The sequence below is a fragment of the Calliopsis andreniformis genome, chromosome 1 (assembly GCF_051401765.1).
Source record: "Calliopsis andreniformis isolate RMS-2024a chromosome 1, iyCalAndr_principal, whole genome shotgun sequence".
Taxonomy (NCBI): Eukaryota; Metazoa; Arthropoda; class Insecta; order Hymenoptera; family Andrenidae; genus Calliopsis; species Calliopsis andreniformis.
The window spans coordinates 15776443-15800777 of record NC_135062.1 but is presented as its reverse complement, the minus strand read 5'-3'; the positions used below and the strand labels follow the sequence as shown (position 1 = coordinate 15800777).

The 24335-nt window shown below is 46.9% G+C and overlaps 1 protein-coding gene across 2 annotated transcripts in view; it reads right to left on the bottom strand.

Moving 5' to 3' along the window:
* Olf413 (DBH like monooxygenase olf413) overlaps window positions 1-24335 on the bottom strand; it is a 147000-nt gene that overhangs the window by 8430 nt on the left and 114235 nt on the right. For both annotated transcript variants that reach the window (XM_076376435.1, XM_076376443.1), the window contains exon 4: window positions 3452-3643. In XM_076376435.1, coding sequence (XP_076232550.1) covers window positions 3452-3643 — 192 coding nt within the window. The remainder of the gene's footprint in view (window positions 1-3451; window positions 3644-24335) is intronic.

The following is a 24335-nucleotide window of genomic DNA, read 5'->3' as shown; positions in this document are numbered from 1 at the left end:
CATCGCGGCGCGATACAAAAGTTATTCGACCGCCGCGAAACTTCCGCGTACGTAGTTAGGGGAAGAACAAGTAGCGTCCGCGTAAGAAAGAAGTAAAGGAAGACGAGTCGCTGCGGAGAGATAAGCGGCGTACACGGCTAACTTTGCCCGCGTCTGCCTCGAACGAGGATACTGCCACTGTCGAGACAATTAAGGCAGCGACGCGTTACTAAAGTTTCTGCGAGAAGGCGAGAACGTGTGTCGAGTAATCGGCTACATATGGAATTAAAAAGTTCGCGTTAACGAGAGAGGATGAAGGGAGTCTGGAGTTGTTCGGAGAAATTGCAGTTGAAGTGCGGGAGAAAGTATCCTGGACTTAAAGAAATCGATTGGAAGATATTGAGCCAAATGAAAGGAATTTGTAAGGTTTTGAAATTTATAAAAATTGAAACATTTAAAGATTTGAAATTTTAAAAATTTGAAATTTGAATTTGAAATTTGAAATTCGAAATTTTAAAAATTTGAAAATTTGAATTTGAAATTTAAAAATTTGAAATTTGAAAATTTGTGAATTTATTATATCTGGTTGATCGAACACAGTCTAAGTTAGGTTTACCTAGCTCTCTGCTCTCCTCTAGGAGTATCAACAATCGAATCTCCCAGTAGGACCATCTCAGCGTGCAAAGCAATTGGTACGGGAAGAGATCGATCATTCGGGAACGTAGCATAGAGGAAAAATCCTCAAGCGCGAGTGGCGTTGAAATATTTTTCGCTCTAAAAGAGAAAGTTCGCTTCGACGAGCCCGAGCGTAAATGGAGCCGTAAAAACGGCACAATTCGTAAATACGGAAATAAGGAGCGTACACAAGCACAGCGGAAACGGGGAGAAAAATCGCGAGTACACCCCGTCGGCGTTCGTCTTCGCCCCATCTTTCTTGCTCCGTTGCTCCCGATTCGCGGTGGATCGTAAATTTTAGAAAGAACGCCCGCGAAATTTCTACTGTCGTGGTTCTCCGCGCGAAATATATTCCATTCGCCGGACGAATCGACGCGTCGATATTTTTGAATAATTCAATCAACCGATGCGTGTCGACGGGTCGCGTAATGGAAGCGGCGACGAACGGAAGGAGGGTGACATTATCGGAATACCAGCGACGAAATAATAAATTGGAATTACGCGGGGTGGCGGTATGCCGGATGATACCGAACGACGCTAATTTCATCAGCTCTGTTTACAATTTATATCGAATGGAATTGGCGTGTTTCGGTGCTCATCACGCTGTAACCAATTACCGCTGCTCCCAGCTGGAAAGAAATTACTCGTTCGCCTGGCAAATGAAACGATCCGATGCCCCCTTTCGCCTTTTACTTCTGTTCCCCTCTGCTCTGAAATTATTTGTACTGGCCCGAGTAATGGGATCGCTCTAATCATTTCTGTTGTAAGGAAATTGGATGTTCATGGCGGTCGAATTAACATTAATAGAAATATTTAATGCATCGATAAATTTATGCTAGTGCATTACACGTATACTAAAGTTCAGCTTTTATCGTATCGTTAAAGGTAATAGCACGACAATTCTTTGCTACTTTTAACTTTCAGCTTGCGACTGTATTTCAGAGTATCAATTTCAAATGTACATATCTAAGCCCCATCCTTATATGTATAATACACCAGTATTGACGCGGAATTAAGAGTTACCGTGCACAAACTATAAGCAAACGAGGCAGCCTGTGGAATTAGCATCGTCCGATGGCAGCGATAGCGTCGACCCGTAATCTATGACCCGGCGACGCTAATGAACGAATAGTTTTTGCCGGCTGTGACCCGTTTAAGATTTATGTCGTCATAAATTCGCCATCACAATGCTGCCGCGGCTTGCATCCGATAAAAATCCACTCGTACCGGCCCTGAACAACGTTAAATGCGCTTCGAACATTCATCTCACGCGCGACCGAGTCACCACCGCCATCCCCTGTTCCCACTCCCCCTCTTCCCAGTCTTCCTCATCTTCTCTAGCTGTGTGTGCACGCGCAAAACAGAAGCGTGACTAAATCGACTTCGCCGGAGTATCGCAGCTCGAGCAACAAAAATCTATCCGCCGACGTCGGTTGCCTTCGGTTGTCGAACGAGGACGAATAATGGCCCCCTTTGCGCGAACAGATTGCGGCCAGGGCATCGACGGACCAACGAAATTAGCGAGCATGTGGGGAAATTGCGTTAGGGTGCCTTGGGATCCACGGAGCCCAGGCTTTTTGATTCTATTGGTTCTTCGAGTGAAGGGATTCTTCCTTCGATGAGTCTGGAAGTTGATCTGAATTTCGGGTAGTCCAGATGGATATGGGCTATGCTATTCTACATTATCCTACGCTATTGTATCGAATTAAAATGTGGATCGATGAATTGCGCCGAAGTTTAGAGTTTCTGTTCAATTAATTCTTTGCCATGTGCTGTACATAGTTCCGTCGAACTTTATTACAGATAATACTTCATAATTCTGCAGACACCGAGCAAGTTCGATGAATCCGTATCAGTGCTTTTACCACTCGACGATTCATTTCGCCCGGCACACTTTCAGGAAAGTAAACTCCAGCGGAGAGCTTTTAGAGAAGCAGCTTCTATAGAAGATCAAGTTTAGTACGCTATCGGTTATACCGCAAAAACCATCCACCTTTCGAACTGTAATTAAAAGTCTTTAATCGCCTTTGTCGGGAAATACACGGTCCCAGCGAATATTAAACTTCGTCCTGCCTCTTCTACTTAACTAGTAACTGCATTAAAAATAAAGTAGCAATATTCCATCCCTGGCAGCCACGCAAACAGAAAGATTAAATGCTTATTTGATGAGTCGATAAAAATTCCTTCTCTATTTCCAACCAATTGTCCCATTGTTTAGCGCATTGTTTGCGCAAAAGTGCGCAACCAATTGATTTCGACTCTGTAACGCATTGTCGAGCACCGAAATTTCAAAGCATTGTTCCCTAGGTGGTCCACGATCCGCAACAAAAGCGTGGCAAACAAAAATCTACGCGAAGTGTGTTCACGCATATAAAGCTCTTACCACGCCGCGCTATGTACACCGAGATATCCGGCTGGCTTCCCCTCCTACCCGCCTCCCCGTTAATTTTCCTAACACCCAAAATCCAGCGAACACCTATACATTACATTATTACCACCCACGCCCACGGTCTATCATTATGCATACATAAGACGCCTTGCACCGCGCCGTATACTTCTTTTCCTCCGCGGTATAATCATATTACGGGGATACTCGCCACGCAATGGCTCGTATTACACCATAATTTTCCGCCCACGCGATTCCCCCGGTTTCGCACATCATCGAGCGTCGAACGGAACGATTCGGCCGTGGCTGGACGCGCGGCCAACGCGTTACATAAGGATGAGATACAACGTGTAGGGTAATTGATCGCCTGGGAGCCACGCAGGGGACGTGGATAAATGATTGGACACCAACCTGGTTGAATATGTCCCACGTTTGAAGCGGTGGCTCGGCTTCTTGGTTGCGCGGGCTTGGCCTCGGCTGCGTGTCCCTTTGCGTGAAATACAGCGGCTTCGAGCCTTGCACCGTGCCATACTCTGGCAGAGCCCCGGCCACTGACATAGGCTCGTCCACGTGGTACTGCCAAACCACTTGCATCGTGTCGTTCTGGAACAGAAAAGAAGAATACTTAGGTATGCTTGGTAACTGGAACGAAATGAGTACTTAGGGTTAGAGGTGGAGAGATTGTGTCTACTGATATGCTGATTAGTGAATTTCCAGGTGAACCAAGTGGAAGAGATGGAGATAACGCTGGCAGAGTAAGAAAGTTTAGTCCGGAGGAGACGAGTTCAACGGTCGTTTTTCTTGCCGAAAAATATCAATAAGAACGTTTCGCGCAAGCACAAAGCTCCCATCTTTTGTACCCAGCATGCCATAAAAGTCGAAGCCTTTGGGTCAGAGTGGCAGGCGAAGGGAAGCCTTGTTCGTGCTTTCACGTTCAAATTCCGCAAGAATATTCTCGAGTCTTGGCCGAAGGACGGGGAACTCGACCGAGAATTTTTAATTTAACCCTTTTTATTTCGCAATATCCCCCGGCGGCGAATCGCATATTGCAGTGTTTCGACAAGGTCGCTCCAAGGGGAAAGAGCGTTCTCGTGTACATCGCACTCTAACCTGTGTTCCCCCGTTTATCGAAGGATAAGAGCCTTTTCAAAGCAGACTCGGCAGCTCATGCTAGCTATGTCAGACTCATTCACAGGCATTCCACATCTCCTTTGTTTGCCACTTGATAATGTGTCGCTTGTGAAACGAGTGGTACACGTTCGTCTAACCATGGAATCGAGTGGCTCGCCACCGACACGAGGGTAATGTGTAGACCTATTACACATAATTACAACAAAACAAGCACGAGAATAGAGCTATCTATTATCCACATGAATTTCACAGCTCCACGCCGTTTCCACATCACTCAGACATGTATAAAATTTCAACAAGCTTAATGAAATGCCACATATAGTACTTAATTCGATTTCACTTATATTCTCGTCTGTACCGCTGTCTCATCCTCCTCAGTTCTCATTTACTCTTAATAGTGCCACCAAAATGGAACTCGACATAAATTGATTAGCGGGCCATGGTAATAGAGTGGCGAGCAACACGGAATCGGACGAATCGCGTTCTAAGGGGCACGCCTGCCTGGAGTAATATTCCCCTGGCAGTCGTTCGCGTGGAATTTATCGCGATTGGATTGTATATCGACCAGGTGAAATTAGATAGGCAGGCCAGTCGAATCCTTCCCCTTTCCCCGGTTCGTCGATCCTTGAAATCGACACCTTACTCGGCCAGAGAGATACGCCTCGTTATTTGAGGTGAAATTAATTAATCTGCGAGCAGTTCGATTGCTCAAAATTCAGCACGCGAAAGAATTGATTGGCGGAAGAACGGATCACTGGACTATCCGATTGAGCGTGCAGACGTCGCGCATCCGTGTCGATAAATATGTCTCGCTAATCTAACCAGTCGACCTCCGTGCATCGCTCGATTTCGAATTAAGGATAGCCGGCTGGATTCATTTACGATTCACCTCTCCAAAAATTGACGTTATCGCCATGAAACGTGTGTTTACCCCGCAGCTGGCACCGTTCCAAGCACAAAATAGTATAGACATGGTTTTATGCATATACCGAATTAGTGCTGCAAGTGGTACCCTATCATTTTCATTTTTTCGACAAAATCGCGTATGAAATTCATGTTCGAATATGACACTTCAACTGCGAGCTATGTGAACTCGAAGAGTTGTGTTCTGAACACTTCGAGGGAATTTATTAATAAATTTTGTGAGACTTTAGAGGAATTGACTTCTGAATAAAAGTTAGCTAATACGAAATTTAACGATATGCAATTTATAATTTCTCATGTATTTTTCTTGTATTGTAAATCAAGTGTGCAACCTTAAGCTGTATTTTTTATTTGCTGCCTATTAAAGAGCAACCCTCTATTACAGGGTTTAACTCGCCCTTCGCACGACATGTTTAAGAAATATGCCAGCGAGCGTGTCTGATTTATTCACGTGACGCGGCCTGAATTTTTCCCACGTGAACGCGAGCAAAGCAATCAATCCGCAGCGTTTTCATCTCCGAAAGTTTTACGTGTAGGCATGCCTCAGGGATCAATTCCCCATTGTGTGTACCGATAATCTGTGTCTGTCGTGCACCCGCACAAGCTGCACCCTCGAAAAGGAGGGACACACGAGACACAGGAGGGTGGTCGGCCTCGCGAGCGTCCCACACAATACCGCCGATGGTATTCCTATCCACCGGTCGTGGTCGACCTCGAAACATGTATATCGATCCGCGTTATGTGCCAAACGTTTGGGGTCCACTCACAATTTGGAACAATCACACTTGATTGGAGCATTGGCCAGATGCAGTCTCGTTAATGTTGCATTCGACCGTAGGGAACCCCTTATCAGGTGGTCCTAAACTAATTGGAGTGATCAGATTTGTCCCATGGATCCTGTGTAGGGTGACCTTTCATTCTGGAATGGTTTTTGTTCGTTGCGTCCTCTATAATTAGTTTTTTGGGTCTCTTAGTGAATGATAGTTAATGATGTACATAGTACATAACAATGGTTGATAAATGGTATCGCGATACCTGATGTTTAGTATAAGTCTACCTATTATCCGACATCCATCACCTACTATTAACTATGCACCACGAAATATCTCGCACTTAACACCCCACTCAGCACTGCACATGTGTCTTCAGCACCTCCAACCCTGCCCTCCAATCCAATCTCTCTCACGCCTTGAAAACTTTCCCATCCCAATCCATTTTCCCATTGGTATTCCAGAACCACTCGAGACCAAATCATCTCCTTACCCTCTCGTAACGACAGATAAGATAACGCAGCCGCCGTAACGAGGGTACGTGCGACGTCGTCGAAAAATCCAACATAACATCGCGGCAGACTCGTAATTTAAGTCAAAGGGCGGAATTTCGCAGTCCCGATCGAATGACGGGAAGATTCGCAGGCGGCTCACGCGTCAGCCATCCAGGCTCTTCGATAATCGCCACAGTCTGAGATCCAGAGGCCCTGGAATCAACGATCTGACGGGGCTTTCCGCGCCTACGCTCATTCCGCGTCGAGACAATTGGGCGCCGTTTACCTGAATTGGATAGGTTGGGATAGGTACAGAAAGAGAGAGCCACCGACCTAGATCCCCGGCTGGAGATCGAGAGATTCCGTCAGGGCGAGGAGATGGAAGGTCGATAGGAGGAAATGGGCATCGCGTGAGAAGTCGGGACGGAATCACGCGATCCGACGCTATCGGGGAGCCTCTTTGACGACGTCATACAGAGCCAGCGCTTCTCACCGAACTTCCTCTCTTTCTCCGCGAGCTGATCATTAAGAAAATTAAACGCGTCGCATGCGACGGAACGATCGATACGGCCGCTCGGCTTTGAAGCGACGATCCCTCAGATCGAGACGAACCCTCCCGAGGGGACAAAGGCGGACGGTGAAAATTTCGATGGAACGGGGACTCCCTGAAAGGTTTCTCTCGCGAAAATTTCTTCCTCGGGGTTTCTTTCACTTTCACAGTCGCCTGGAATGTCTTGAATTTTCGCGTGATATTAGAGCTGCAGCGAGTGTCACTGTAGGCGAGCTACTGAATTAAAATTCCGAGAGCAGATGGATTAGAGTGACAACATTATCAATTGTCGGTGGGAGGCAGCAATTGGGGAGGAACGACAGAGGGATTAAGGGAAACAGAAGGAGCAATTCTAGGAGACAGAAAGCGAGGAGCTCAGGTTAAGTGGAAATATCTTTCCTTTCGTGGAAGCGTTATTCTTCATTAAGAAACTCTGTTGTCTTTCGCTCTGAAACGCTGGAATCTCTTCGTTCCTGAATCCTCTTTTGGATTTCCACCCCCATACACCTGAGCCGAACGTTTATCTTGCAGAGGACCATAGTTCGCGATTATCCTTTCCAATAGTCGTTGAATCCCCAACACGAGATCCCATTTAGGAAGTTAAAGATGTCACTGGCGATGCGAGCAAATGGCCTCGGGTCCTTCCAACGACCGTGCCATAAAGGATGTAGCCGCCCACGCCACTGACTCTGGTCTAGGTTCAACCAGATGCTGGCACGAATATTGGCGAATTACGTAACTGCGCTGCTCTCTTTAATAATGTTTTTAACAAAATAGCAGAAAAGATCTGGTGTAATTGCTCGAAGCTGTTGGAGACGATAGAGGTGGAAGGTCGAAGTATCTACGAGCGACAATCGGCAGGCAGGGTGGGGGTGACGAAAGGGTTGACGCGATACCATGGAGAAAAGAGATTAGTTAAGAAGTCCGAATATAACGAGCCATAATGGATCGCGAGAAAGGAGCCTTTTGTCAAGGCGATTCGACCAGTTCTAAGTTCGTTTCACTCCACCCTTCCTTTGTTCCCTCCATTTTCCAGCGCCTCCCCCACGAAGAGAGACCGTGCCTCGCCGATTAACCTTTCGCTCAGTGACAGTCGAATGCGAGAGGCGTGCTCCAATTTCGAGGAGAGATATCGGCGACGAACGAGTCGCCTCCGCGAAAAAGGCTCGTGTTAAAAGGTACTCGGTCGGACCCTCTTCGAGGCTTTCGAGACTCGGGGATGTTCTATGGGGAGGAAAAGATACGAGCGGCCCTCCCCCTTCGCGAAGCGCTCCCTTGCAATACCATTCGGTTTCGCATTTGAATGGACGTTCAGATGGAGAGCATCCCCGTGTTCTCATGCAATATGGATCAAAATGTAGATTAAACGCGTATCGTTAGGGGAAACGTTAAACAAGATCCACCGCGAAACGACTCGCGTTCTCGGTCCGCGGAAAATGAGGAGAGCCATTCCGACTTTCGAGGGAGGATAAAAATTTAGGGCGTCATTCGGCTGCTGCTGTGGGTCTACTTGATGATTCCCGTGAAATAAGATGAAGTAGAATATCCGTAGACACCTGGAGGTTTCATTAATATTGCAACGCTTGAGGGATACGTGGCAGGTGAATGTGCACCCTCCAGAAAATGGAGAAAAAGGTAAAATTCTGAGAATTGTATACGATCTATACAAGGAACGTTGACGAAGCATCGCGAGGCTCTTATGGGATGCTGGTGATTCCAGGGACGAAAGTTTCGGACCCCAATAAAAGTATCCACGCGCGAAACTAAGGAAAGGAGAACCAGAGAAAGTTGGAGGGGTCGAGCACTTTACAGTTTCGCGGAGTTTCGTGAAAGAAAAGTGAGCTTGACGGCCTGAGGATAGACAAACCGATAGAGGCGAGCGAAGGAGCGCGGCAGGTTCCCTCTCCGAGGGGCAGCGTTAATTGCTTCGAGTGCAAAAACCGAGTGGCGCGCGGCTAGTTATCGACGGGCCTCGAACTGTCTCCTCCTCCCTTTCTATTTTCTTGCGCGTCGCCACCCTCTTAGCGAGAGGCCTCTTCCTACCCCCTCATGGTGAGCGTGTTTGCAACTCCGATAGGGAAAACTAATATTGAACATTCCAAAGTGGAATGCAAAGGGTGCGACCAGGACGCGGGACGAGGATGAGGAACGACGAGGGGTCCGAGTCGAACTTGAAAGTTTTAAAAAGCAATTAAGGGCTTCAAACTTTCGACGCTTACTTCTCTCCCCCGCCACGCGGATCTATTCTTCTTTCTCTCAACCCTTATTTCTCTCCCCCATCTCATTCCCTATCAACTTGCGTTCGTTCATCACTAGCGGGGCAGTTTTCCTCGTTTTTCCCTCGCGCTGTCCTCCGTGTCGTTCGGGAAAGCCCTATTGTCCCCGATGCACTCCGATTCTCCCATCATCGCGCAGAATCTCGCGGTTCAAACCGCGACAGTCGATCAAAAGCTGGAGCCAACACAAGTGGAGTATTTACTCAAATTCTTGAAGGCATTTTTCCTCGACAGAGACTCGGAGTGTAAAGTGAATCTCATAACGCGTCTGTGTTCCCGCTGGCATTTCACTCTCGTCCTCCTCGAGTGGAACGCGATACGCATATCGTTCGAGGAGTCGTTCGTCTGTAACACAGTCCCATTGAGGCTGTCGCCGACGCAGTTACAAGCTGTCTGCATCGATTAGATTCGAATTCGATGCCTGCAGCTCGGGTTCCCTCGACACGCAGAGAGAATCGAATTTTTCTGTGAAATTCCGTCTGTGACGGCTCGAATGGACTCGAGCAAGCCCGTGACTTCATTCGTGCCTTTGGTAAACTGTGCGGTTTCGAGTTTAAAATTTAATTGCCTCGCGAGCAACCGCGTTCAAACGCGGAAGCAGCGTATAAAAGATCATGGTACTTAATAGCGACGAGGAATGAAAGTACTGAATCATTCGAGACCGCGCGAGCCATTCCGTCTTTTTTCTTTACCTCGACCGACCGCGTCTGACCTTTAACCTTCGCGCAGCCTACGAAATCCTTCGCGTTCGCGCGCCCATAGCTCTGGAGATAATTTTAGAATCGCGTGATTAAACTTTCCGCGATTAAAGCTCCCTGGGTCGGCCGTGAATAATGACTTTAAAGCGTGTAACACCGCGGCAAAGATACGCAACCTGCCCTGTCGGCTTGGATTATTTTCATGCTGACTGTTGTTGGCTAAACAAATTGAATTTCAAGGCGATAACCAGTCGTCGGTCGATCAAAGAGCTCATCTTCATACAATCAATAAAGTAAAAACTGTATCTCCTGAAATTATTCGAGATGGTCTAAGATATAATATTCCCCAATTAGAATCACAAATAATTGTATACTAGACCATCAGTAATTACTTGATCCGACTTCGACAGATTTACCATTTGCATGTATTTATAGAAGACCAATTTGCAGCGACTGGTTGATACGGTCGATAAAGTCAATTTACTTCCATCGAGGCGATTACCCGCACAGTCCTACGAAGACCGCGATATGGATTTCTCCTCGCGAAAAGAATACTGGCCAATTACGGTCAGTCTCGTTAAACGTGGATCGACGAGACTGGCATATCATCCAGTTAAAAGCAACTGGATCGATGAAATTGACACGGTATACCGTTTAACCCTCGATTAGATCGTTTAAAACTACGGCGAAATCGTGTCAAATAGCTTCACTTACGAACTTCATGGGAAGGATAGAACATTCCCGAGGAACTAACCAAAATGACTAGGCTAGGAGGCAGAGGCTAAAGAAGCAAGGCGGGGGTGCAAATATCCCCGGTTGGATCGGTCGATGGCTAGGAATTAAAAGTGAACGATGCACATGCCACTTGAAACGAGGTTTATCGCCCTGCTCGAGCCCACCCCTGTTGGCGCAACCCTCGCCTCCCTGTCTAGGGCGGCTGAATATTCGCGTCAGCAAGCCAGTCGAGTAAGTACGTACAGTACTTGTATAATTAATGACTTAGAAGACCTTCCGCTTTCCGACGGCATCCGGGATCCCCCCGAAGTCACATGTGTCCATTTCCAACCACGCTACTTATGCCGAACGCTCTAAAGTATTCGCCAACCACGACCTCCTGTTATTTCTCTCGAGTAATTGTTCTTTGTATCGACTCAGGGGCAAGCATCTTGTGTGTAAGGCAGGATAGAAAAAGTATCGTTAATGAATGATGCTAAGTGGCGGGGACCCTAAGGTCGGCTATAACTGTGGGAGTGGGAGGTACTAAGCAAAAAATTGTTCGATCGTTTATCTACTGCATCCTCTTCCATACATTATGAGTTTGAAGAAGTTGGTATGTTCCCTCGTGATGGATTATTTTTTAAAAAACTAGGAAATAGTATCCATGAACTGTGTGTCTTTCACTAGGTTGCAAGTTATCTATGTCCCGCGTCTTTCCAAGAAAGCCTATTTACGACGTGGCTCGACGATAGAGTAATTTCAAAGTCCTGGTGGAGTGAAATTTGTGCTACAAGTGCCTTAATGCCTCCCCGAAACTTCAGACGATTTCCCAATACAATTAGGCGTTCACTTTCCTTACTTTGTTCGGGATCCAGCCCACGGTAGAGCCATTTAATTCGAATTTAACGACAGACGAAGGGCTTAATAAGAATACTCGAGTCCGTCCCATCGAATATCTGGGAGGGCTGCGGTACCAAGGACGAGATATCCTAACTTCTGACGGTGACTGTCGCGCCGACGAACTGCGGAATCCCTAAGGACTGCCGCGTAGGTGGGGTTGACAGACACTAAAGTTTACCCACTATGTCTCTCCAGGAGACCGTATTACTTCCTTCGCCGTACACGTGGGTCAATATTAATCATTGTCATTAGAGAGCTTGCCAGACGCCCTGGAACAATGATTATCTGGGACGATAAAATTTTGAGCTTCCTCCGTAAGCCATGATGAACGTTCCTCTTGAATCTTTAATAAAGATTCTTTCGACAATCCTGGGAGATGCTAAAGAAAGGGAGCGCGTCCTTTTATGGGACACCTGTGAGCGTCGTTGCTCTCCAAGTCCTCAGGGCAAACGAGGATTCAATTGCGCTTCAAATTAAATCCGTCCACCCCTCGAAAGATACTATCGTGAACGAAAAGCAGAGGACGCAACGTAGTCGCAGTGGATATGGTAAAAATAACGCTGGAATAAAATGGAATCCTCCATTACGGACCCCCGAGGTTCATGCGGGGGTTATCTAAGCCCCCCCCACTGTTATCTTAATGGTACTTATTGTCTTGACGTATAGTACACCTTGCTTCCTAGCCCCTGTTCCTCTCTGTTCCTCCCTATTCCACCCCTGCAGTCTTACCCTCTCTACTTCTACGTACATTAAGCTCGTAGGGCCACGAAGGTGGTAGGTAGAGGCGCGCTGCTGATGCCAGTCGTTATCGCACACTGAAAACCCACCCCACTGTGCTCTGTCTCCTTTCCACCTGCGCAACCCTCCCGTTCACCCTTTGGCCCTATCGTGCCTCGTTTGCCCCTCGTTCCACCTTTCCATGTCCTTTCCTTTTCAAGCTCGCGGAGGCGCATGCGTGCTTCCTATTGCCGCCACCTGATTTCAAAGGGAGGAAGTCGACGACCAGAGAGCCGGAGAAAGAGGACCAAGGGAAAGTTCGAGGGGGGCGGAGGACGAGAGAAAAGAACAGAGTTCGGCACGTCCGATATCCGTGCACATATTGCCAGAGCGCTCGCGCACCTTATCCCGATCAGTAATTAGTCCGATCGTTTGCCAAAGAGCAAAAGGGAAGGACCGTTGATTGCCATTAACGGCGTCGCTGATTGGGCGAAACCGATTCAATTGCGCCTGGCGAGCCTTCGTTTCGCTTCGTACTTTCGAACACTTCCCACCACTTCCACACCGATTCTACTCCCCTTATTCCACCCCCCTTATTCATTCGACTCCGTCGTTTCGTTAGCCCCGTTCCACGGTTTCTTCGGGGAAGCTATTTCACCGCGATGTACAGGATAATAAATTGCCGGCGTATCTATTCCAGGATTCCGCTCGCGTGTACTCCGGTCAAGGATTATTGTACGAGCTGACGTTGAAATTCCATCGTTATCTCTTCATCCCCTTCCACGGACTTTTTCTTTGTTCTCTGTCGAGGGTTTTATTGCCCCGCCGGGGGAAGTGAATACAGCGGACTTCCACTGCAATTGGTAAACGTGATTACGTGGGTCGCCAAAGATGCGGAGAGTTCATTCATGAAATGTCTTTAGAAGAATAAACAAAGGTGGATGACGAGATAATCTTGACGAGAGAAAGGTAGATCTTGGAGAGAGATTGAATATCTACAGTGATGACAAAGTAATAACTTTAACTCTGAACATCGTGCTATCTGGAAGGGAAATATACTTCCTCGTACAGTATCGATACTCTTGTTCCTCTTTCGAATTTCCTTCAACCAGTCTTGTAATTATAAATACTTCCATCACGAGGCATTAAAATGTAGAATATTCCAGTACTTATTCCAGGTAACAAGGGTATAGCTTCTTTTTCCAAGAATCTTGAAAGCTGCGCCACTCTAACATATTTCAATTTCCTTTCGCTAAATAATTCAGTGGAGGACTTAATCGAAACAGAAACAGAAAGACGAAGTCGCTCACGATAAATGTACCTACACAGGAGAGAACGGGAACACGTTCCAGGCAGTCGGTAGACAGACGTTAGGATTGGATGGTACCGCAGCTCGAATCGATCCATGAAAATTCTTATCAACCGTTCGCCAGCCCAACCCCTTTCGTTTATTCTTCATCTTTCCCTCGTGCACCCCGTTTCGGGCAGCCGCTTCGACTGTTCCCCGCGCTCGAGATAAATAAACCTCGAATCGCGCGAGATTACGCGGGGGGCCGCGCGTTTTCCAATCCGTGGAGCGGTTCCCGAAAACCAGCAAGCGGATATGTAACGGCGCGGAAGAGGATCGAAGTCTGACAGAAGCAGGATCAGCGGTGGCTCGATAGACGAGTCTGGATTACGCGAGCGTGCACACACAGACGATTCCACACACGGGCGAAGGAGCACACGCCAGTCGAAAACGAATACCTTATGCGCTTTGAATCGAATCGGCCCCGCCACGATTGATCCAAAGGTTTCCGGCATGGACTCATTCATGCGTGCACCATCGGGCGAGCCATCCAATCAGCAGGGAACACCGAAAGGCTCGCAGAAGAGCTGCGGCCATTTAGTCGGTCGGATAAGCTGGCGGCCATGTAACAAGGCGGGAAAACGGTGAAAGAAGGCCTGGGAGCCGGGCGAAGGAGAATCGTGAAACTGGAGCATGGTCAGCGAAGTCGAAACTGCGCCAGTCGTTTCGTTTTCGTTCGACGTTTCCTTGCGCAAACCTGGGGAGCGGCCGACTTGGAGGAACGAGGGGGAGATTGATGGTCACGTTCGTGGAGAATTCGTTGGGCGCCCAGAGGGTGGAAATGACGCACGAGCGGGTTCGGTTTTCGGAAAAGCTCGAGAGATGTGCGTGGGAGGGTGAGCAGTGAACTGTGGCGAGGGAGGAAGTGCGCTTGGTGAACGAAAACCGTGGTAGGAGGTGGGAGAGGCGATTCTTTGCATGATAATGAGGGATTGGCTTTCGAGTATCTATTTACAAATTTGTTATATAATATTTATTAATACGACGAATATTTGTGCCGATAATTTACTGAATAAATATGAAATTGGTTGAAATTAGCGTTCTCAAATTTTCGACGATACTCTTCATCTTCTAAAAAAATTCCTTTCGGACACCTGTCGACTACTACCGAAGAGGAATCACCGTCGACTGGCAGCGAACGGTAAACAATATCGCGAGTACTATGCGAAGTGAGTACAGTTCAGCGAGCAGAGACAACAGCGGTATCGCGAGTACGGTTCATATGTTTCGTTCGCGCGACTCCATTCTCATCAACGCGGCTTCATTTGGAGCTATCCGCGAACAGGTCTCATCAGCTTTTTACAGTCTTGATTTATGCGCGCGGAAACGCGACAACTTTGGCATTCTAACATCGACTCGCGCACGCAGACAATGCAGAGGCTCGCGAATATAATGGCGTATTTAGGTCACGTCGCGGTTTCGCGGCAAAAATAACGCTGCCAGCGTTGTACTTCGATGCCTGACGTTTATTTACTGCGCCATATGGCTGAAGGGAGAAATTTATGTTAATTCCGCTCGGTGGAATTGTTATCTTTTTAAGTTGCGCCGCAGAGTAAATTTCTGTGTACTTCGTGCGGAAAGAGTAATGGAAAGCTCGGATTAAATGTTACAATGGAGCTGTCCAAAGTTCTCGTGCTATCTTCAGTGCAAAATGTTCTGCTGAAAATCGTGGAAATCAAATTCCCTGCATTTTATTCCGAAATATGGTAAATGAGAGTGCAACCCTTTCCCCAGACTGGAAATCGATTGACCCATCAGCCAAAGGGAGTTCAAGCATCCGCGGAAGAATTCAGCAGTGACAGGAGGCTGTTGTGCGGCGACGACGACGTTCCTCCAGCACTCAGCGCGCGAGAATTCAATCAGGGTTGAAAATACGGATAAATCGTGTCGTATCGCGCGGTCCACGCGACTCGATAAGGACGAGAACCATATTCCATTCCTATTACGCGGCTTATTCGCTGCTAGAATCCGTCAGTCGGTCTTCGCGAGCTGGCAGACGCACCTCTCCTCCCTTTGCAGACTCAGTCTAAGAGCACGCTGAATACAACCATTTGAGTAGCAGCCACTCTTCTGGCATTCGCCACTCGATCTTCAATTTCCACGAAATCCGAGCTATTTCGCGCTATTCGCCTCGGTGAGCCTCTTCTACCCTTTCTTTCGCTTCCGCTGGCTGAACAGGAATACTTAACGCAGCGAAGAAAGAACTGCCTAAGCGATAGGACCATTTCTTTCTTTATACTCCCATATTTTTCACGTGCTGAAATTTCTGCAGACTAGCGTGTGTAGAGCGGGGAAATTTTGTAACTTGTAACGCGATTAACGCAGCCCCGATAAAGCCATCTCCGCTGTGCAGTTTCGCGCGTCGCCGCCTTCCGGCGCATTTCCATGCATGGGAAATCAACTTTGACAACGAGCCCGGGAAATTTATAAATACGACAAGCCACGATAGGGCGGAACTATCGTCGGACGCGGCGAATAGGCATTAATTATACTCATCGCCTGAATCGCGCGGTAGCCACAGTATCGGTCCCCGTCGAGTTATGAAAGTTTCGAGTTGGCACGCTTTGCATAAAATAACATCCAAGTTCGCCTCTCCCTATTCCAGGGTTAACGCCCTAGCTCGCGACGATCCACTTGGCAAACTTGGATCGAAAACTGATCGTTTCTGTTCTCCGCTGGGACCTCCGAAATAAATAGCAATTTCATATTTAGACTTTGGACACATATTAAAAAAGCATTCTGAAGACACGTTCTCCCCTATCTGTTTTCAATTAGGTAACTCCAGGTAACTTTTGTAGCTTTATTGTTACTACTTGTCTCGCTAAAGCTGCCAAAATGCTCAAATTTAAGATGCTTCAGCAAACGCTGGCGATGAGAAGCTTTTTAGGACACCATCCATCGGAACACCTGTTACTGGCGTGTTTCAGCGAAAAAACGTGCGGTAGAGAGAGATAAGGGTGAAAGAGTAACCTGGGGATGATGGAAGTCCCTGTGCAGGCATCCTTGGCCGCAAGCTCGTGGGATTGCCGGTCTTAACATATATTAATCCAAGGATTCTGGGGAGGAACAGGGTTGGGGAGGGACTTCGATGAGCGCGTAATTCAGGGCAAAGAAGATTAGAGGCAAATGCGAGTTTTTCGTTCCCACGATAATTCCGAAGGTTACGGCGGCGAGCTTTTAGGAATTCATGGTGTTTGCACGGGTTCGCGCGTTAAAACACCTCCGCCCTCCGAAAATATGCGATTATGAGGGCGACGGTGAAGAATTTAAAGAATCCCGATTAGCGCTTCTACGCGCTAATACTGTTACTCTGCTTTCGAGATTATATTCGAAAAGCTCTAATCGGATTAGGCAGCCTAGCTTTTTCTATACTCATTTCTGCTTTGCAATGCTGAATATTCACACAGGAGGAATTACAAATTCGAATTGCTTTGCATGTGAAATTTTTATGTTAGGAATTAGTATCGACGTGAGTCCTCAGTGGAACGTTGAAGATCCTTATCGCGATGACATCGATCTAGGATACACGTTAGACTCGCAAGGTTTCCGCAATATGCAGCTTGCCTTCTCAATTTCTTCGGTGCGCTTTCACGCATGGAATGGAATCCAATCGGTGGCCTACATTTCCCCCTTGATGCTCGCCCCCACGACGAGATTTATATATCGAGGAATCTCGTACATATGATATCTCAACGTCGATTCCGGCCGCCCGCTCAGCTGTCTATTTCGAAGGAATGTGTTCTCTGGTTGACAAACTCGACACAGGAAAGGAAATGAACGTATGAAATGACATAGAATTCCTTGATACTATTTCCTTTGTCCAAGAATTAGAATAACCTTCTATTTAAAACAGAATGTGAACCCTCCAAAATCCACATCCTCATAAACACTCTTAAGCTTCCAATATTTCAGATCAATCGGATATCAGTTTAGCCCGAAAGTTAAGCGAAGAAGGAACATATGTCTGTTCCGAATCCTCGTATCAACCCTCCACCGCGAGGTTGCGATAGTCTTCTCGCGGCGGACGATATATTATGCGCGATAACCTGAGCGCGGAAGCGAGAAAGAGTTGTTCACCCGTAACTTAGTTGAGCTATCGCTGATTCCATGATATTTGCACGGGATTACCTCTTCGTTTGACTTCCGTGTGCTCGCTAGGGTGGTTCGCCAGCGAGGTACGTGGCAGTATAGAGACTGAACGCGTGCAAGGGAAAGAGGGTGAGCGCGGTGAACGATCGGCGGAAAGGGGAGAGCCGTCCTGGCATCGTTCTGGAAGCGTTCGAATCAGAGTCAACCAGAGGCCCACTCAGAGGAAGTAGGTAAAGGGAAGAAGTTCAACGACGGCAGAGACGAGAATTGAGAAGTAACGGGCGAAACTTCGACGCGAACTCCATCCAGGTTTGGCTGGATAAGCGGGAGGATTGTCGTTTTCGTGGAGGAAGCTGAGGTGACTCTTCCTTCTATCCAGCCAGCCAGGTATCTCTCCTGGGGTGGCTGGCTACATGACCGGAACTCGAATGTCGTTCCAGATCTCCGCGGTGACGGGAATTTACGATCATTAGAGTCTAGCCGAATCTTGGTGTCCTCGGAACAGGGACAAGGAAGATGGCTCGTCGCGATTAAAGGGAAACTGGTGAGGTCGGGTTTACGATCTACGTATCGGTATCCAAAACCTCGCACGATTTGTTCTTCGAAAGTTATTGTATCGACGTGATCACGGAGAAACGTACGGAATGTCTAAAAAGATGCTATCTAATATCTGTAGGAGAATATGAGTTGAGGAAGTTGGGCTACGATTGGATTGTGGTTTAGAGGAGGTGTCGTTAAGGGACATCTGGTATCTCGGATCGAAGCGGTCTTGAGAGTGTAGCTGATTTTATGACTTCATTATTTCTGAGTGGAGCTAGTGGAAGATAGGAATTTAAAGCACTATGAACGAAATAATGTGAACACATTTTTCAGCTTCTAAAGTGTTAATATATAAAATCTAACTTCACTTGGTCTACTTCTTGGCCTATCCCTTAAACTAGCTAGAACATTATACTGTAAAAGATCAATTCATTTTAATTTAATTTTATTCAGAAAATATCTGCTATAAATTGAACAAATACAACGACAGTTCATGCTCCTGATTGACTACTAACTCAGCCATAAATTGTTTCGAAAGTAAAACGCTCTCACCGATCGAAATTCCACAGCCTGTTCCGTTTCGTTTTCCTTGCTATCTAAATCTATACTGAGGAATGCATTTTTCCAAGTTCACGCACCAGAGCGCTCAAGATCCCCGCCGGAGCATGAGAAAGTTTAAATTAACTTGCAATATCTGGTGGCTGTTAACCACGCCAACTCCGATTCGAGCCACGGCCGCAGACATAATAGTTGCATTATCGCTGCCAACGGGTATTTCCTAGCTGGCATTTAGGGCCGAGATGATCGGACAGTTTAAACGTGCAGCCAACACTTAATCGATCGAGCTGCGGTAGTTATCAGACCGATAGAAATGCGACTGGGGGTCGAAGTCAAGCGTAAACTTTGTTCGACAGTTCATTGGTACTTTGGTGGGCTGTAATGGAAACAACAGGCACAAGGTTGCAACTTTTCGAGATTCCTTTGCGCATGCATATTTCTGCTTGCCCCGACACGGCCGATACGCGATCAATCGAACGATTGATGAAGTGGAGCTCGAACCCAACTTTGGTTTCGCCAGGAAACGTTTTTTTTTTCTTTTTTTTTACCTCGATGAATCCTTTCTTTCATCGTCACGCACGTGGTGACCATCTGGACGCTCGAAACTTTATTTTCTCATCGCGGTTGATCGACCCAACACGCCAGGCAAGAAGCCAATCTCTCTCGACCAAAGAAACTGTTGATGAATTTCGAAAATCGTCAGCGATGAAAACGGGTTAACTCACTGTGATTTCATTCGCCCGCGTTAAGTTTGCATTTCCCAGCAATTTCCCATCGCGTTCGACGACAGAACGGAAAAAAGTCGATCCGATAAGGAATTCCGCGCGCACGAGAGAGCAAAGTAAAGGGGTGGCGAAAATTGCTTTCGGCCGTTCGATTATTTCAGATCATAAATCATAAATCGCATTCCGCGCACGAACCTAGGTAAACCTCGTTACGAACTATAAACTTCCGTGTGTGACTTTGATGTAATGCCGCGATGTGTACACGTTCTAGAGCCTGGCTACAAATTGAAATCGTTGGTCGGATCAGTTTTATTAATGGTGCCCGACGATCGCGATCGGCAACACTATGACAACCCCGTCAACTTTCCAAAGATTAATGTCGCCTGTTCATTGCGTGAGACGTGTTTTCGTCCTTTTTTCCTATTCCCCCCGCCCTTCTCGTTCGCTTCGTTCTTTTTTTCTTTCGTTCCCCGCTAAATCGGGTCGCGCCGCCGCTAACCGACCACCGTTTTTGCATATAAAACCGCAATTAATGATAATGGAAATTGTTTCCTCGGTCGGAGCCATAACGCATAATCGTTATAAGCCCGGTTTAATCTCACCATTCGGTGTTTCAATAAAGAACATGCAGAGCCCGCGGGAAGGGACTCTACGCTGGTGTTGTACCACTAATTCCTATGTAGAATGCATCTTTCTGCTCAAGATAGCCGGGGGAAGACTAATCTGTTGAATAGTGATGAGTAGGAATTAATGATAATTTCTTGTCATTTCTGTGATAAGTATTTCAGCCTGGAAGCTATGGTTAAAGGGAGACCAAACACGAAGGAGGCTTTAATAGCTTCAATCGATACACGTGTACGCGGTAAAACGCGTGTAGCCTTCCTTCGTAAGAATGTCGCTTAAAATTGCATGACCGGCTCTTTCTACGTCGAACGTCCCTTTCCGGGCCGCCCAAGCCGCTGCCCTCCCCCCACCCCTAAATACGATCGCTTCCGCTTTGCATTAGCTTATTTTGTATGCAGCTAATTTACATGTCTAACGGCCACGATAAAATTGGTTAACGCTGTTCCGAGACTGTGAGCGAACGCCACCTAATTTTAAGCTTCGGTGTAAGCAGTTAAGCTCCGTGGCCGATTTCGTAATATGTGCTGGGGACGATTTAATGGCGTCGAGCTTGTCCTGTGTATAAACTACTTCGTGCGTATGACCACATCAACTGGCGACAACCTGGACTTTTAATGCAATTTTACAACTAGTCGATAATTGCCGCGCGAACCCGCGAGGATGCTAGTACTATTCTTCGATTAAGCACTATTGCTAGATTAATTTCACCGCGAAGAGCATTAAGTAAATAACAGAACAAAAAGCAGCGCTTTCTTTTAATCTGATCCTAGTGATTTGCACAACCCTGTGGAGTTAACGTTACTTCAATTTTAATTAGTCCGAAAATAAAAAAAGGACATTGAAAAAGATACGATTCGAATATTGCCATGCCTGTTACCATAGATCGGAGCACCGGTCATTTTTCATTTCTTTCAATTATGTACAAACATTCGTGATGAGGATCGAGTACACAGAGTCCCTTCTGTGTGTTTAAAATCACCCGCCCCCCTGGTTTCATCCCCTTTTACGAGGTCGCATCGATGTATCGACGTTTCAGATATATTTCGAACGCGATTCTTACACGTATAATATGTCCGTTAAATATTGATCCGCCCCAATGCAGCTTGTATAAAGTCATCGGTACAAAACCATCCCCTGCGATTCTTTCTTTCAAGTTAACAAGGTTTCCACATTGACCCGCTTTCTTTTGTAAAACGAAATTAGTGTGGTACAGTAAAAAGCAGCCGCCACTCCCTCTCTATCTCGGTTACGTATTCGCGTGGCCATGTTTCCGGTTTATGTACATTAATACACGTATCGGGTCGTCGAGTGCCACTAAAGCCAGTCCTTTGTGACGAAGTGACACTCCCTCGTCATCGGGGGAGATAATGAGAAGCCGCCAATTATTATAGCATATGTTCATGGACTCGGAAATGCCGTGAACTAAGCTGAATGATATCGTACTCATTGTTTTCAGATACTGTTATCTGTATATTTTAACTATATAAAACATGAAAGTACTTTTTTATCTCTCGCTCCCAGGATGACTTCCCCTTCTATCCCTTTATCCAACTCCCTTAAAAATGCCAATAGTTGCCACGGTTACCCAGACTAATATTTAACAGAATTCTCAGTCGAGATCGCGAGAGGAGATTCCCAGTACCTTGTCCGATAAAAAATGATTGGGGGCCGTCTTTCTTCCTGCAATTTTTTCCGCGCCATTTTACTTTCATTCCAGCCAGGAAGAAGTTACGGTCTCGCAACGCTTATCCAATTTAGCCTGAAGCGTGCCGTCGATAACTTGAACCTCGCGAAGGAAAGAAGCTTTTGTGAGGGAACCTGGAGGAAGTTTCTTCCAGGATCTCGAGCCATGGCCAGTATAACGTGTCCAACAGCTTAATCTTCGACTAATCCTGGCTCCCTCGACGCGACGCCTCCGAGGAATCAGATTATAATCCGAGACACGAGTTTAATGGCGACTCTTCATACAGTCGCGAGCTGAATGTTTACGCGACTACCGGGGCTGATGCATAAACAAATTGACGGTCTTCGTCGATCGATTATTAGTCAATCGGATTATTAGATTATTAGTGATGGAACCAAATACCATGAGAACAGTGATCTGTCTAAGCAACTTTTGCAGACTCCACAATATTTCAAATATTCATGCCCTTTATTTACACTGTCAGTTTTGTTTCGTTTAATTGTACTCTATTAAAGAAAACAGATCCTCTGTTCTAGAAGGAAATTAATTTGTTTTCTTAAAAGAGTCAGACAATTTCATTTTATTCGATTTAATTACTCCAATTTCTCGGACGACCAGGTCAATATCCACGTTTCCCTTTATCTCTCATGGTGGCCGCTCGACCCAGTAGTAACATTTCGAATATGGGAGACATTACCGAGTCGTGATCGTCTTCACAGAGAACATTCGATTCTTCGATTGGGAAGGGTTTCCAGAAGCAAAAAGGCCAATTCTGAAGTCTGATTTTCCGAATCACGCCACTTTTCGAACTTCTAGCATTCTAGAACTTTATTCCCGCCATTTCGACGAAACATCACAGACGTAAATGACGGTGATCGCTGATTGGAAAGCGCTGGGATGCGATTGATCACAGTCACCACATCGATAACACCCCCTACGAGGATAGTCCCAGTGTCTGAACGGGATTCTTCTAGGTAAATGTCAGTTTGCAAGTTTTTGGCCGATTGGAAAACTTTGAAACCAGACTGGAGAAGGAGGAGAAACTTCTTCGAACTGTCATTAGTTACAGAAGCGTGGGCTCGCATGATAGGCGAGCGGGTTTCATTCAATCTCGGCCGGCTGGCCCCCTTTAACAAACATGTTGACAACGGCACGATTGTTCGCTGCGAAAAACCGAGGAAGAACAGGCATCCAAGTAATTGGAAGCTACTTCTCCGTGACGCTCGTCTCTCTGACCGCCTGCCTCCTACGGAACTTCAGAAACGGTTGCTTTTGTCGCATGCTTGGTTAGATCGATGTCTCGCTGGCATCCGCAAAGAGACAGCCGATTGAGCGAAAATGGGGGCTCTGGGACGAAGTAGTTGTTTGAGTAGTTTGTACACTGTCTCTATGTAGCCCAAAATCCCTGTATCTTCTATATTTTAAGTCCAGAACGTGTTAGTTTTTAAGGGGATTTAAACTCTTAATGAATTTAACTGGGAATAAAATATGTAGACGGTGTTAAATTTAATTAAAAGAAAGTCCTCTTCTGCTGCTGAAATATTGAAACACAGAGGAGCTGAATCAGCCCAAGAACCTTTCTCATCTGACAATCCTGTCTTGAGTGAGCGATTAAAGCAATAATCGGGCACAGGCTGTCTGACGCAGAAATCGAATTTCCGCCAATAATTGTCTCCAAACGTATGTAATCTGGATGCTGGGGGGTCCCGCGGAATCTCCTTCCCTGTTGATTTGATTTCCCGTCACTCCGGATAGTAGCTTCCGGCGAAATCCCCCTGGCGCCCTCTGCCATCACGCTAGGAGTATACGAATCCACCCAATAAGATCGTCAGCGCACCTGGCGACTCGTCCTCCCCTCTGGCTGGGCCAACCCTCTCCTCGTCACTCCCAAAGGCATCGGTCAAATTCGATTTTCCTTTTACACCGAGTCGAACCATTCGGAATGGCGATCAGTTCTAGCGCCGAGGGAGGACCTTATTCAGGAAGTTCGCGTTGGTTACTATAGGGCCGGTCGGTAGTCAGCCAGCCAGCCAGGGAGCGAAGTGGTAAACTAGATACGGCTACAGATAGGAAGGGAATAGAAGCAGAACCGGGTCAGCTAGCCAATCCCCTCTGCAAGGCACACCAATCACCCTGCCGGTAACATTCACGTGCACATCCTCCAGCTACCTCCAACTGTCCTCTTTCTTTCTCCCCCTCCGCCCTTTCCTCTTCAGTCCTTCATCCCACTTTTCCTGCATCTTCTTTCCCTCTTGCCACCTCCCGATTTTCCATGCGCTTCCTTGAGATATGTACGTCCGAGTTCGCGGCAGCTCGCTCCAGATCGCGCCGATTCCCCGTCATCGCACTCGAGAGGATTGCGCCGTGAAAAAAGGACGCCAGCCGCGGCCCACGGAAAAACCGGACCAGAAATCTTGCAAAGTGGAAACTCTCGGTGACGGTCGATTTCGTTTGCCAGCTTTGGTCGGATTGCATAATGCCTCGCCGCAGAATCCTTGCTCCCTCAAAGAGGAATCCGTGGACGCGCGGCACAGAACTTTTGCGGCTTCT